The following is a 16,099-nucleotide window of genomic DNA, read 5'->3' as shown; positions in this document are numbered from 1 at the left end:
TCACTGTTACACTTCCCTCTCTGTCCAACCTGTAGACCGTCACATGTAAAAAACAACCTTAGGTTAATGGCATTCAGCTTTTACATTTGCTAAAGGATCAGAGTTTTAGATAATATCGGGGTGGGTTTTTTTTCAAGGTTGAAGTGAGAAGTGAGGATTACATTGTTATTGAAAATAACAATGTGAACTTTCCACTTCATTTATCCACCCCCAGGGAAAGTAAAGATGTTGATTTTATATCAATGATGTTTTGAATTCAGTTTTGATGTTGACCTAAAGAAGGTTGGTTTTTCCTAAATCAAAATACATGTTATTTATATCACAGTTGAACTGTTCCGTTTGTTTACCGATATATTACGTTAGTATAGGTAAGCCCTGAACGAGTGAAAGTCTGTAGATTGACAAAACACTACTCATCTGGATGTCTTTGTAAAAATAAACATTCCACACTGGAAGCGTACTGATTGCATACGGTTTTTTTTTTTTTTTTTTTTTTTTTTTTTTTTTAAAATTCGAATACATAATTTATTTTCAAATTTTATTTCAATACGATTAAACAATAGGCCAAAATGCTATCGGTAAAGTATATGCATTAGACCTATGCTATTGTGTGTTGTTTTGAATTGGGACTGGTCGCGGTTGCTCACATGTAGTGGTTAAAACGTTTGTATCGTGACTGGGAGGTCGTGTATTCGATCCTCGTACTTTGGTCGCCTTCAGCCTAAGACATAAAATTATGACTGTTCCTGCGCCAAACGTTCGGCATTTAGAAGTGAGAATCGCGGGTCGTTCTGACAATACTTCCATAACTAAGAACGCGTTGGTACGATGAAAAACTACATTGTTATGTTGCTGAGCATCTTGCATTGATCTGTGGCGCTTCACCCACTGCTGGTGAAGTGAAAGATGCCCGAAGGGATGTAAAAAAGAAATAAAATAATAAATGCTCCATTCGAGAACATAAATGCTGATAGGATTTTGAAGGTATTCCTTAATCATTATGGATTGCGTGTTGCATGAATTTTCACATTTGTATTTATAGATGTATATACATGTATCATGTTACTTTATCTTTAGAGAATTATTGCGAAGTCATTATATAAATACTTTAAGAAAGTTAGAGCTCTCTTCTGCTTCTGAAAATAACCATGACGGATGCTGCAAGTCTGTAGAAAATGGTTCAATAGTTATTGCATTGTTCCAAAAAACCTATCCAGTTAAAATTCTATTATGTCAATTCAAATGCTGAAAGGGTGTGGAAAGGACTACATTTTGTGGCGGAAGGATTGTTTCATCAAAGAGCAATAAATCTGCACGATATTGCCGTTTCTATTTCTTTTTGTCAATATTCATAATCATAGATTCGTGATATATGATACAAGTAGCAGAGACTTGGAACGTATTCAGATGTTGCAGATTCATTAATTTGGTTGATATTTTCTGTCCAAACTATTTTCTGTCCAAACAGAACACCGACTCTTAACAACATCTAGATCCACATTGATTTACCCGAAATTTAGCATGAAAAAGTTGTTTATAATGGTGAAGAAGTATGTATTGAGTCAAAGTAATTATTGATTTGTGTTGCTTATGTTGTGTTCATATCATCAGACAAAACTAATTGCTGTGGATAAATCAAAGTAGTTAACTGCAAAGCGTAAAATTTTAGCACACTAGCACTATGATCCCTGCTTTTCTTTATCTTTGTATAATTTCCCTTCAATATAGAAATTAACTCTTTCAAAGGAATTTGCACTGTTACAAAACACAGGTTCAAACCTCTTTAATCCTTTAAATTATATGGTTTTGTTTATAATAAACAATAAAATAATAGAATTTAGAATATATATTTATGACTTTAATAAGTGATTATTGATCTGAAAATCGGGGGAGGGGCTAAACTACTTTTCGAACTTTTACATGATAGATTTGCTTTCTATGGGTCTAACATAAATATGGGAAATAATTCAATATATGAAACAAAAATTTGTAAAGTATCGCTATAAATGTATTGACTTCTTTATAATCAAAAGCGTATAATTTTCCTGATAATTTAAACATCAACTTCAAACCCACCAGCTAATTTTCTGTATTTATCTAACAATTTATTTCGGCTGTTACATAGTCATGATATATTCCAGGATAAACAATAGGATTTTCAAGCATATGATATCTGCATAAATGGACCATTAGGCCTTTACATGGGACATGTGTTACCGTGTCAAGTGTCAGGCGATACAAGCATGAAATAACAACATTGGTACCTTGATATGGATTAATGCTTCGTTTCATTTTGAAAACATTCATTTCTAAAACGATTTCAAATTTCACAAAACGTGTAAGAAATTCCATTTAGAATGGGCCAAGAAATAGCACCTTGATGCAGAACTATATTTTCTTAGCGTTAGATTCATAGGTAATCTAATCGTGACTTACCATAGGATGATACTCAGTGCAACAAACGTAAGAAGTTTACGTCAGTCATGCGATTATTACGTCATACAGGGATTGTAAGATATTCGTACAGAAAAACGCAAATGATAGGAAATATATCAGCTGTTCGTTCTGTAATTTTCTTCCTTTTAGTCGAGACTTCTGCAATAAACCAGAAATCGACGAAAAGAAATGAAGACGCATCTGACATGTCTAAGCTCTCAGGAGACGGTAAGAAAAAACAGAAGTTTAGTTGGCTTCATCCGATTCCACGGGACGACCCTCGAGTTAAAGATGTGCTTATGAATCCTTTGAGGGAGAAGTTGAAACTTATTGGGCCATTCCTCGCAGCACATAAATACTTCTCAGTTGATCCACGACAGATAAGGGGGCGTGTCCAAAGAAAAGGTGGATTTCATAGACATTTTCCAAATCCAAGAATTGTACAAATGGATCCTAGCGTTTCTCTGGCATGTGAGGACGGGGAAATATCTTGTATAAATGAAATCTACAAGACAGCCCGTCAATCAAACTCTGTTTGGCGACTCCATGAAACCGACAAGTATTCCAAACATTCACAGTTCTCGCCATTTAAATCCGAACTGGATTTGTTTCGATATCGAGCCACAGCTGCGTATTACATGTGCTGGTTTACAGAACTCAAAAGTTCCGTCTTGAAATTTGTTGACAACGAGGCCAAAGGATGTTTAGACTCCTTGTCTAAAACCATCGAATCGCAAGGTAGAACAGTAATTGATTTCAGATCCAGTTATGGAGGGAATCAGTCGGACTTTGTATCACTGTGGACATGTGCGTTTTTATGGTTTTGTCCGGATCCGTGTTACGGGAAAAGTTCAAAAGGAAACGTGACAGACCGGATGTCCGCCAAGAAGGACCCACTGAATCCTTGCAAAACACTCAAAGACAAAAGTTGTACGTGGAACTTTGGTGAAAACATTGATTTCGAAGATCTCACACGAAACAGGTTTAACTATACCTGTAACTGTGCTTCCGAGAAGCCCGGATATGTGTGGAGTCCTCGCTTTTCTCTTTGTATTGACCAGGACGAATGCTACGACCAGGTAGCGCAGTGTCCAGACGACAAAATTTGCCGGAATACTATTGGTTCATACGACTGCAGTTGCAGACGAGGATACCGTTTAGACAAAACAGAAGGAACCTGCGTTCGAAGTCCAATTTTTAAGGGATCGCTTGACAAAATTCGTCTTCGGGGAGAGTTGAAGAATACAAATGTACCTTTTTGGGTGAAATTTTTAGAAAAATTCATTGGATCTTAGTCTATATCGCCAAGGAAATATCATGCAAATTGACTGTGTGTTTTAACGCTCACAATTTGCAAAATATTTTAGGTAAAAAGATATTTCCATTTTCAAAGTTTTTGCCTTCGATATTTTTACCAATTGAAATGATAGCCATTTCCTCATGAATGTCATAAGTTTGTATGAATCTTGATAAATATAAATCGACTATTAAAACGGCTAGGAATTATCCGGCAGAAATGAAAATAGAATGTAAATATAAGAAATAAGTTTTATCTTTAAAAGTACATGAGAGTATGAACAGTAACGCTATACGCCGGTATACTATGGCACGCTTCATGAAGCATACAGTCGAAAAGCGTCGCAATTCATACCCTTGTGTATATTTCAAAAATGAAATTTATTTCTTATTTATCCCGTATTGCACTTTATATACATACAAATCCTATATTACATGCATAATATATTACAATGCTTTATCCCATTGCAATACTCAATTTGAAACGTATTGAAAACGGGGTCATCTGCTCAAAGGGCGACTGGATATGAATATTTCTTGTTGTTTGGTTGAATGCATTTTACAATTAACGTCATTACGAAAATCAGGAGGGGGAGGCAAGCGCCTGTGAGATATCTTTTAGATGTTTCTGTGGTTTTTGAAGCCTATTTTTAGAACATGATGACAGACTGGATAGACCGAGTATTAGGTTTTGCTGTTCAGATCGATTCTCTCTCTCTCTCTCTCTCTCTCTCTCTCTCTCTCTCTATATATATATATATATATATCCCAGAAAGTAAAATCTTTAAAATATAAATTGTATTGATTTTTGTTGAAATTGAAATTCAGGTACATGTATGAAACAACAATCTTGCAATGTACTTTACAACAAATTACTATATACAGTAAACCAAGATTTTCAAACATTAAGTTTGAATTAAGCATATTTAAATGATATTACAGGCTTTCGTGAAGTATATTTAATTCATAGCTTGTGAGATAATACTGCTTTAATTCAACCACTGTATAAATTTGATATGTATAGCCCACCGAACAGAATATGCAGTTTTAAAATTTTCATTCTTATGACCGTAAGAAATATGACAAAACCATGCGTGAATTGTAATATGGAAAACACTGTAAGTGAATTCAAAAGGTAGCACTTTCAAAATATATCTACTGAAAATAATGTAATTCAAAGTGTGGACGTCATGTGTTGGCTTCATAGATTGGATCACTCTCGGTGCTAATGCATCATGCGCACTCCAATTAATTACGTTGAGTGATTAACCCTCTTATGAAATCGTACTACGCTAAAACGCGAACCTTAGACGACTTTTGACACCGATGATGCGCGTGCTGTGTCTGATAGGTTTTGGTCTTGTGGCGACCACACTGGGATGGCCCTCATTTAATGACCACATACCGAACGGGGACACGGTCCCAAACCCGTGTAACCCCTCCTTGGTGTGGAACGGGGTGGGGCATCTTGGCCCCCATGGATCGGGACCCAGGAATCAGTTCGGACATGATTTTATGAATTTCAACAAGGTAAGCATATCGTTTCAGGTGTAGCAATTTAATGAAAGTAATTATTCTTCTAGGATTTAAATATATATGAATGTAATAAAGATGTAGCAATTAAATGTATGTAATAAAATATGCGACAACCACGGCCAGTTACTAATTAGGCAGAGGCTTTTTAGATAATTACACATGGTACAACGCAAAAAAACCCACCCTTTTCTTTGGATGTAAGGAAACTACACACGGTCATTGCCTTGTGTCATAAGCACACGTGTGTCACACTGACACATGCCATCGGTCAGTAACTCCCACAAAGGGTCAATCTACACAACACGTATGTAAATCTGAAGACAACCATGACCATCTTCAAACCAAGTCGTCTAATTCCTATCGTGGTTACTGTCTATACGATCAACAAGCAACAACTTGATAGTAATTAATGATCCCGAAAAAAAAAAAAATGGGCTGAAAGTCATAAATTATATATAACGGACAATGGTTTGTGTCAATCGCCCCTACCGTTTACCGCCTGGGCGTCGCTTTGTTAGACTTTAGTAAGCACGTGACTACAAATGATTTTATTCTTTAAAAATGAAAAACACTATGCATGATTAACAACTTTTATGCCAATTTAAAATTCTAAATCAGTATAGTGTGTTTATTAGATGGCATTACCAGTGTTAGGTTCATGAATGACGTTTTTGTTTTGAGGAAAACTGGGCCAAGAATTTTAATACATTAAAGGAAGTGAGCAAAGAATTCGGAATTTTATGTTAAAAAATTGAAATTGAAATTCCTTTTAAATCTGAGTAAAATTAGTCGGCACACATTGTCAATAAATGTACTGGCATTGAAATACTCTAGAGACATGAATATAATTTACGTAGTCCTAAGTTTGTGTTACATTCTAATGAACACGGTATTCTGCACGACGAAACAAACGCACATTTGACTACGCTGCACCACACAAAAAGGAAAACAAATTGTTCATTTCTCATTATGAGTTTCCTCCCAGAAATGGAGCGACATCTGCCGTCTTGATTCGGACGGGGATGGGAGATACAACGGACTGGAACTTGGCGATCCGAACTGTTTATGGTCTACCACTAACAGAAACCTGACCCTCCCGGCTTTCTCGCACCCAGGTAAAAGTCTTCATATATCTCGCACCCAGGTAAAAGTCGTAGACATGATATTTCATACATCCCACACTCACAGCTAGGTAAAAGTCATGGACATGATGATTCCCACATTCCACACCCTGATACAAGTATTAAGTAGTGATTATGACACCCTCTCACATCCATGCACATGTAAGTCACGGACATGATACTTCCGTCTTTCTCATATCCAGGTAAGTCAGAAACATAATACTTCCGTTTTCCCCATATCCAAATGAGTCACGAACGTACATGTAGCACTTCCGTCTTTCTTTCTCATATCCAGATAAGTCACGAACATGGCACTTCCGTCTTTCTCATATCCAGATAAGTCACGAACATGGCACTTCCGTCTTTCTCATATCCAGATAAGTCACGAACATGGCACTTCCGTCTTTCTTTCTCATATCCAGATAAGTCACGAACATGGCACTTCCGTTTTTCTTTCTCATATCCAGATATACGAACATGGCACTTCCGTCTTTCTCATACCAAGATAAGTCACGAACATGGCACTTCCGTCTTTCTTTCTCATCAAGATAAGTCACGAACATGACACTTCCGTCTTTCTCATATCCAGATAAGTCACGAACGTGGCACCTCCGTCTTTTTCATATCCAGATAAGTCACGAACATGGCACTTCCGTCTTTCTTTCTCATACCAAAATAAGTCACGAACATGGTACTTCCGTCTTTCTCATATCCAGATAAGTCACGAACATGGCACTTCGGTCTTTCTTTCTCATAACCAGATAAGTCACGAACATGGCACTTCCGTCTTTCTTTCTCATATCCAGATAAGTCACGAACATGGCACTTCCGTCTTTCTTTCTCATATCCAGATAAGTCACGAACATGGCACTCCCGTCTTTCTTTCTCATATCCAGATAAGTCACGAACATAGCACTTCCGTCTTTCTTTCTCATATCCAAATAAGTCACGAACATGGCACTTCCGTCTTTCTTTCTCATAACCAGATAAGTCACGAACATGGCACTTCCGCCTTTCTCATATCCAGATAAGTAACGAACATGGCACTTCCGTCTTCTTTCTCATACCAAGATAAGTCACGAACATGGCACTTCCGTCTTTCTTTCTCATATCCAGATAAGTCGCGAACATGGCACTTCCGTCTTTCTTTCTCATACCAAGATAAGTCACGAACATGGCACTTCCGCCTTTCTCATATCCAGATAAGTAACGAACATGGCACTTCCGTCTTTCTCATACCAAGATAAGTCACGAACATGGCACTTCCGTCTTTCTCATATCTAGATAAGTCACGAATGTGGCACTTCCACACACCTCAGACTCAGATAACAGTATAAGATCAGGAACATGACACTCGCTCTTCTCACACACAAGAAAGTTTTTAAGCACAATTTCTCCCTTCTCGCATTCAGGTAAGTCACAAACATTAATTACGATTTTGCCATTCTTACACTCCGGTAAGTTACGAACATTACACTTGAGCCTTACCGGTGGTGGTAGCTCAGTGGTGAGTATTCAATTCGTAACCGGGAGGTCGTGAGTTCGAGTCCTGTTGATACCATGACTGCGTCAAACCTAAGACGTAAACATAGATAGTGAGTGCTCCTTCGCCAAACGCTCGGCATTTAGAAGTCAGAATCACGGGTCTTTCGGATATGAAAGTGAGAGGTCCCGTATAGCGGCAGGCGTTGACACGCTAAAGAACCCTCGCTGCTACGGCACTGAGCTCTAAGCATAGGTCTAATTTTTGTGGTATTTCAGTTGGTGACGTCTCAATATGAGTGAACAATTCTTGATGGGACGTAAAACGAACAAACAAACAACCAACAACACTTGCGCCTTTCTCACACAGGTAAATCACGAACTTTCTCACACAGGTAAATCACGAACTTTCTCACACAGGTAAATCACGAACTTTCTCACACAGGTAAATCACGAACTTTCTCACACAGGTAAATCACGAACTTTCTCACACAGGTAAATCACGAACTTTCTCACACAGGTAAATCACGAACTTTCTCACACAGGTAAATCACGAACTTACTCACACAGGTAAATCACGAACTTTCTCACACAGGTAAATCACGAACTTTCTCACACAGGTAAATCACGAACTTTCTCACACAGGTAAATCACGAACTTTCTCACCCTCGGGTAAGTCATGAACATAACACTTCCACACTTCTTACACTCATAATCACAAACTTATTCCTCTTGGCCTTCTCACAGCCTTGTAAATCACAAACTTATTCCTCTTGGACTTCTCACAGCCTTGTAAATCACAAACAGTCCTCTTGGCCTTCTCACAGCCTTGTAAATCACAAACTTATTCCTCTTGGCCTTCTCACAGCCAGGTAAAACACAAACATAGTCCTCTTGGCCTTCTCACAGCCTTGTAAATCACAAACATATTCCTCTTGGCCTTCTCACAGCCAGGTAAATCACAAACATAGTCCTCTTGGACTTCTCACAGCCTTGTAAATCACAAACAGTCCTCTTGGCCTTCTCACAGCCGGGTAAATCACGAACATAGTTCTCTTGGACTTCTCACAGCCGGGTAAATCACGAACATAGTCCTCTTTGCCTTCTCACAGCCAGGTTTCAGTTTCTTTATTTCCGTGAGCCATATGGCTCATTGGATTAATGGACGAATGTGGCCCTCGCGGTCTTCTCACAGCCAGGTAAATCACGTGACCATTCCGGCCTTTTCCCTCTCAGGTAATGCATACACGTGACCCTTCCGGCCTTTTCCCTCTCAGGTAATGCATACACGTGACCCTTCCGGCCTTCTCACTCATACAAACATGGAATAATCCTTTGATCCCTTGATCTTCATTTATATCCAGGAAGCACAAAGAACTATTTAGCTATCATTATATTTTCAGTTACTTAATTAGGTTCTGTCGAAGTACAACTGCATTGATTTCTACTACAGGGTGCAACCCAGTTTCCAACCCTCTAGCATGTAAATTCTTGTCTGTATTTCATTGTAGTAAAAGTCAACTGACTCGACTCAAATGATACGCAGTGGCTTCTAATGAAAAAGAGTTATATCCTAAATTTCCAAAATTAGAGCGATTTTCATCGACAAAAATTATACTGAGACGAAGGGCATCCCAAACTTGTTTTCGGTTTAATGTGATGATACATACATGTTAATCTACCGGTATGCAAAATTGTTAATTCCTTTTAATGAAAGTCGTTATTGCATATTATGGTATAAAAACCAAGTCTGACATAGCCCTGTTGATGTTTCAAGTAAAATCATTACGGTAAGCATCATTTGCGTCTTAAAAAATCTAGAAGGAAAAAAAAACTCGTTCTATTTCTTGGAAATTTCTTGAAATAGAATTAAGCTACAATAATGGACACTGAATTAGACCATGAAGAAGAAATCAAACCAATATGATATGCACGGAATCTTCATATCAATCGCTTGCAAAAATTCTTCTATGTATTCATCCACAACAGCGGTCTCGAGAAAATAAAATCTTGTGAATTTTATAGATAAATTGAATCATTCGGTTAAATGCTGTCTTACGTATTTCATACCGATTGCTAAGCCGTTCTCTGCACACTGATTTTTTTTCTACGAATTACACCGTTCACCTAATCAAGACATATGGCTCACGGCGGGTTTGACCGGTCGACAGGAGATGCTTACTCCTCCTAGACACCTGATCCCACCTCGGATATGTCCAGGGGTCCGTGTTTGTCCAACTCTTTATTTTGTATTCCGTATAGGCGTTATGAGATCTCTGTTCGTTATCTTCACCTTTCATTCGACAGTTTTTTAAATGTCTGAAATCGGATGAAATCTTTACACATGGATAATCAGTTAGTGACTTGATGCGGGAGTGAAAATAAAACTTCTTTGTCTCGCCTAATGCACATTTTCACACCTACGAGTAGTAATTCTTATATCGCGTCAACAGATCGTGTAACTTATTTTATGCGTATTTGAGATAAAGCGTTTACTAATCAATAACCAGTACACGTGAACCATATCGTTCTGTCTTCCACACATACGAATTTTGTGTCAATATTGAACTTTCCACTTGATGTTAGAATTAATGACTTAATTAACCAGTGCCGTTTTCTTCTTCAACAGGCGTCTGTGAACCTTGGGACAGTCCTGTTTGCAGGTCTATGAACGCTTCCTTGGACTGCGAGGCCGACAAAGTGTCCACCAAGTGTGACCAAATAGATGAACCAGGTCGCTTAATTTCTGAGCTTTTCTTGTACACAACATCAGTACTCTCATCTTATTGACTTTGATTATTTGTCGTTTTAATTTAGGAGTGCAGAAGTACGATATGTTCCTCAATAATTACTCCATACCGCTAAACGAGTGGAGCTTTGTTTGTCGAATTTTCGATTTACCAACACACGCAGACTTCCACGTCATAGCATCCAAACCAATCAACCACCACCATTCTCTTTTGAAGAAAGTGGCGGTTTATGGTTGCAGTAAGTGAACAGAGTTCCTGTCTAGGGTTTTCTATAAGTAAAAAAAACCACAAAATTTTTAAGAAATAAATTTTTGAGGGTGTGAACGCATCACGCCGGTATACTTTTATGAAGCGTGTTATTCGTGATAGCCATTGGCATTCTATGTTTGTAGGTCCAGATATGACACCTATTACAAGACAAGGGGTTTTCGAATGTTCTTCAATCATCGCCAAACCTTGTCAAAGTCTGATTGCAATAATGACCCCTGACCAACTAGACCAAGGAAACTGCTTTCCACGGGACGTAGGACTCCAGATAGGCAAAACGGGCTTCAAGCAAGTTCTGATGAAGGTATAAAAAGAAATTATCGTCTTCGGACATCAAATTGATATACGCAATTTTTTTTTACGCGCGGTACTTTCGCCAAGTCCGCGGTTACATAAAATCCGCTATTCTTATATAAGCCATATGCAACTCAGCGGAATGTCATACTCGTAGATCAAACCAAACCTGAGAATCCGCGAAATTATGACTGTGGAATCTAATACTTCTACAGTAACTGTTTTTGATACAAATTTGACAAGTTTTGTTGTTAAGAATAAATTGCGGGTAACATTCAGTGACGGAATATGCTACATTCTGATCTTATAGTGGACATTTGTGAACCCAACAAAGGAGCAATCCACAACAGAGGCTGGAATGTCACTTTATATCACCCAGAACCTGCAGAAGTATAATGCTGGAGTCGCCATCCTGGAGGAGACATATTTCAGCTTGCCGGGAAACCTTCCTAGTTACTCAGTGTCGTCTGCTTGTCCAAGTTCTTGCACACAACTCCAGATGAGATCACCTGTTACAATCGTGGCGGGAGTCAACGTCATGAGACATTTTGGTAACCAGCTATGGATAAATGCTATTAGATTGTCATACGTCATGCTATGTACATTCATTACTAAATGGGTTGTATCTTGCGCATGCTCAGATCTGACAACCACTATACCGATAGAATGAGATCCCTCCTACGCTACTCATACATTGTCCATTTATAACTAAATGGGTTTTTATCTCGCACATGCGCATGAAACCTAGTCTAGCAATCACTATATAAGAGACCGAATGAGACACCCCCCCCCCCCCCCCCCCCCCCCTCAACACTAGTCCCCGTTCCCAGGGTCGACCACCATCGGCACCTCGCTGCAATGAACCAAGTGTAGTAGGACCCCTACTGGGCAGTCTGCTCTATAAATCTTCATCATCGTCGTCATCCCCAACACTACTCTTAATTCGATGAGTAGTAAGGCCACAAGTATACGTAATCATTTAGACGTGTATATTCTATATGAATTAAATCCAAAAACTTTTGCTTACGTGTTTACTGTGAAATGCATATTCACTATCATTAGCAGTAGAACGGGTTATATAGATCTATTTTCGGAAGAATACTCTAAATTCAAACAACCGACCACACAATGTGTTTGTTAATTCAATGCTGCATCGTCTAGATTAAAATAGTCATATATTAAGAAGGTATGCTGCACCTGAGACATTTGACATGGATGAAAAGTGGAGGATATGTACAATAATAATTGAAATTGAAAACTTTCAAATTTACTTTATTTAGTCAAAAAATGCAGTTTTAGTTGAAAGCAATCTGAGAAAAATTTAAAACCCCTAATGGACTCGAACCCGCGATCTACAGTTCAGCAGTCGACGTGCTAACCTACTGACCTACTCATGCAGCTAGGCAAGAACTTTTTAAATGAATAGACAAATATTGCCGATATTTATATTTTTATCCGTTTTAAAAGGAAGTCTGCCATCATGACGATGTCGAGTACATCCTTAAAAGATGAAGCAAAAAAGTGCACTAAAGATAAATCATGCATCCAGTATGCTCTCCGAAAAAATATCAACAAAAGCTGATATATAAGTATTCCCTAATCAAAGTACAGGATGTAATCTTGGGAGTGGAACTTTTCAAACACTTACAGAAAACAAACAGATTATACTTGTATATCATAATTTTGCTGGATCCCCACTACTAAATTTGTGCAGTAAATTTATATAATACATGTATATCGACATCACCAGTGATGACATGTCCAGCTGTATTCGCTACGGAGATGGTACCACATTTTAACCCATCGTAGGATACCCACAGCTAATGTCTTCTATTTATCATGAGTAAAAGACGAGACCAACCGCCGGTATCCAACAACATTTTTTCCCGTGAGAACTTTATTTTAGCGTAAATCGCGAAAATAAGGTTGTTGAAAATCGTTTCCAGTGTGCAATTCATAAATGATAATTTTAGCGAAATAGAATATTTTCGCTGATCAAGGCAAGATCGCAAAGATAAAGTTCTGTGAACAGAGATTTACAGTAGCTACATGTATATTTATAGAGGAGGACGCTCATTGGCGTGTCAGTCAGTCATAAATGGATACTAGATTTAGTAAAGGTACCATTCCAGACATCAGTTTCATATTTGCTACATGTACATTGTATAAAGTATTGTGTACATTCCATTCCATGTTATCTACACGGCACTCTGCCTTAATCCATTAAAAGTTTTAAACACGCGGTTTTTATGTTCATTCTACGTTATTCTACATAAAAGTTAGAATTACTTTATATTCACTGCAGTTCTCATCTCACTGTATGAGTCCAGAGTGAAAACCATAGATTTTTAGGCCGATGTTTCAGGTACATGCGAAGGGGAAATGGTGACTGCAACAATGAGGGGTTTAATTACAAGTGACAACATGTATAGCTCTATTGGTACATTTCAATGGTCTGAATTCCGGTCCGACTCCGCGGCCATAATTCTGATATGAAGTCAATTTTGATCTTATTCTCAGTTTTTATATTGGAAAAGTCTGAGCCTCGAAATCAAAGGCGGAGAGATAATTTCAGATCCCTGGTCCGCATTACACTTTCTATTTCTCTTACACTTTCTTCGTTCCCGGAGAGTTTTTGTCTGCACATGCGCTGAACACCGCAAGCTTGGGGGGAACGCATGTGACTCCTTTCTCCCGTAATTTAAATATAATTATAAAATCACTGGCACTTGGATTTCTTGCAGGAGTTAAGCAGCAGGTTGATGTTGAAAGAAATAACCGGATCTACAATTCTATTACAAAAGACACCCACTACAACGTCTTAGACCCAACTGTTTTCTGGTAAGTGGCCGAAAGGGCAACAAGACTTTCATTATAATAAATAATGGAATATCTATCTACATATATATGCTAATAATTTAATATCGATATGCATTTCTCAATTTTCATTAGGTACACCACACCTGTGCCAGTTTTGCCTGGGGATATGTTGAAACTGACCTGCGAATACAACACCATGAATGAACGTAATGCAGTCACCTGGGGAATGGGGCCCAATCAGGAATTGTGTAAAACCATTCTCATCTATTACCCGAAAGAAAATTGGGACGACCATCACTGTGAAAGCTTTAAAAACATACCACTCTGTGCCCTAGAAATAGGTGAATCTGTATTTGGGTGTACATACACCGGGTTCATGAAAGCTTTAGTTTCTAATCCTCTATACGACATGGCAAAATGTGCGCAATCAGCGACGTGTACCGACGAGTGTCTGCAGCAGACGAGAGCTGCACGCGGGACGCATTGTCTGTCTGGTGATATGTACGAGCTGTGGAAACTCATGGCCAGGTCACTTAAAAATGAAAATTTGGTTACTCTGTACAAGGCACTGGTAACTTGCGAGGAGCGTTACACCACCTCCTTATTTGAGGAAAGGTCTCAACGTGGCAGACGACATAACTGAAATTGTGTCACTCTTTATGAACATTGTGCCATTTAACTTGATAGTGGAATAATAACACTTGATGCACCTAATATTTCATGCATACATTTCCAAAACTCTTGTTGTGTAATTTTGAGACATTATGATAAAAAATTGCTTTTAAACATGCACCTCCCTCTCCAAATATCAAAACACCAAATAAGATCTCTGAATATTTGCGATTACATGCTATGTATATACCGTCAGTTATTTTACATGCATTTGTGGTACTCAGCATATGTCTGTACATATTTTTATAACCATGTCTGCCTACTGCTTATCTACCGCTAAAAATACAGCAACAACAAAAGAAATAAGCACCTGAAAATTATCAATTTATTGCGTGTTACATGTGAATGTGGACCTCTAGAATGAAAGGAAAAAAAATAACCAGAAACTCTTCTCCAGTTCACTTATTCAGGGATCACAGCATAATCACAGACACAGCCTTGATTGTCCTCACTGAGTCAGTCAACAGCATGTAGACCTTTCACCTTTGCACATCGTTGATTTTTTCACCTTTGCTTATCGTTGATTTTTTCACCTTTTGATGGCCGACTTTCTGGACTGCCACATATCAAACTTTCTGCTTGCTGCCAACAGAAGTTCCTCCATATGACTAGTCATCTGTCAAAGAACAAACTAATCAATTATGCATTGAATTACATAGTTTTCTGTCTAATTCCTGAAATTAGAACTTTTATTGTTCATAGAGATTGTCATTGACCTGCAGCAATATACTTTTCTGACATCATTATTTGAAACTGATAGGGACAAAATTATAAAGAAGTATGTTTTCCCATATATACAAATTCTACATTACATGTATCCAAATGTTAAATATCCCATGTACATATCCCGCATTATATATACGTGTATTTACATCTCCAATGTTGTTGCCTTTGATATATAATAACCATTTCCTCATGAATGTGTTGCAGTTGTGAATGTGCGTATAAGTACAGATAAATATAGCATATCTATTTCAACGACTGGTAATTCCCACAGAAATGAAAGTAAAAAGTAAACATAAGAAATAAACTTAATTTCTGGAGAAAAAAAAAAGCAAGTATGACCTGCAATGTTTCATGCTTTTCATGAAGTGTTAATAGTGAGCCAGCATAAAGCATCATAGTTCATACCCTATCGTATTTTCAAAAATTAAATTTAATTCTTACACAAGATTGCTACACGTAGCCATGTCCCCCACCGCCGCAAAAAAAGTTGAAGCACAAAAGTCCCTTAACTCCTGTAAAATTTGTCAAATCAAAATGACGGCGCAATATTATCAACTACATATAGTGACTAACAATCCTACACAATTTGAACAAAATCCATTGAGCGGTTTCGGAGGAGTTGCGTCAACAAAGTGTTCCTATAGTGTAGCATGTACAAATTCAACAAAGTCCCATAACTCCTGTCAAAATTGTCGAATC

The 16,099-nt window shown here is 38.0% G+C and overlaps 3 protein-coding genes across 3 annotated transcripts in view; 2 read left to right on the top strand and 1 right to left on the bottom strand.

The window, feature by feature from the left end:
* The first annotated feature begins 42 nt into the window (after window positions 1–42).
* LOC130047477 (uncharacterized) lies at window positions 43–4,131 on the top strand. The gene has a single exon (XM_056142726.1). It carries the CDS (start codon window positions 2,484–2,486, stop codon window positions 3,729–3,731), a length of 1,248 nt encoding a protein of 415 aa, XP_055998701.1. The 5' UTR covers window positions 43–2,483; the 3' UTR covers window positions 3,732–4,131.
* A 588-nt stretch (window positions 4,132–4,719) lies between these two features.
* LOC125683451 (MOXD1 homolog 1-like) lies at window positions 4,720–15,591 on the top strand. The gene is made up of 8 exons (XM_048924596.2): window positions 4,720–5,262; window positions 6,254–6,383; window positions 10,501–10,605; window positions 10,689–10,859; window positions 11,014–11,192; window positions 11,493–11,733; window positions 13,927–14,023; window positions 14,135–15,591. Exons 1-8 carry the CDS (start codon window positions 5,059–5,061, stop codon window positions 14,643–14,645), a joined length of 1,638 nt encoding a protein of 545 aa, XP_048780553.2. The 5' UTR covers window positions 4,720–5,058; the 3' UTR covers window positions 14,646–15,591.
* The window catches only part of LOC125683449 (general transcription factor IIH subunit 1-like), a 16,845-nt gene continuing 15,727 nt past the window's right edge, over window positions 14,982–16,099 (bottom strand). The window contains exon 13 of the mRNA XM_048924591.2: window positions 14,982–15,290. Coding sequence (XP_048780548.2) covers window positions 15,204–15,290 — 87 coding nt within the window. The 3' untranslated portion in view covers window positions 14,982–15,203. The remainder of the gene's footprint in view (window positions 15,291–16,099) is intronic.

The sequence above is a fragment of the Ostrea edulis genome, chromosome 6, assembly GCF_947568905.1.
Source record: "Ostrea edulis chromosome 6, xbOstEdul1.1, whole genome shotgun sequence".
NCBI lineage: Eukaryota > Metazoa > Mollusca > Bivalvia > Ostreida > Ostreidae > Ostrea > Ostrea edulis.
The sequence above is the reverse complement of the archived record's forward strand: the minus strand, read 5'-3'. Positions and strand labels throughout refer to the sequence as shown.

What these genes read in the sequence shown, in the direction of transcription:
- LOC130047477 (XM_056142726.1), top strand. Translation starts at nt 2,484, where the DNA reads ATGCGATTATTACGTCATACAGGGATTGTAAGATATTCGTACAGAAAA.
- LOC125683451 (XM_048924596.2), top strand. Translation starts at nt 5,059, where the DNA reads ATGATGCGCGTGCTGTGTCTGATAGGTTTTGGTCTTGTGGCGACCACA. An exon ending in CCCGGCTTTCTCGCACCCAG is followed by an intron (nt 6,384 to 10,500) that starts GTAAAAGTCTTC and finishes CTTCTTCAACAG; the next exon opens with GCGTCTGTGAACCTTGGGAC. An exon ending in TCAAGCAAGTTCTGATGAAG is followed by an intron (nt 11,193 to 11,492) that starts GTATAAAAAGAA and finishes CTGATCTTATAG; the next exon opens with TGGACATTTGTGAACCCAAC.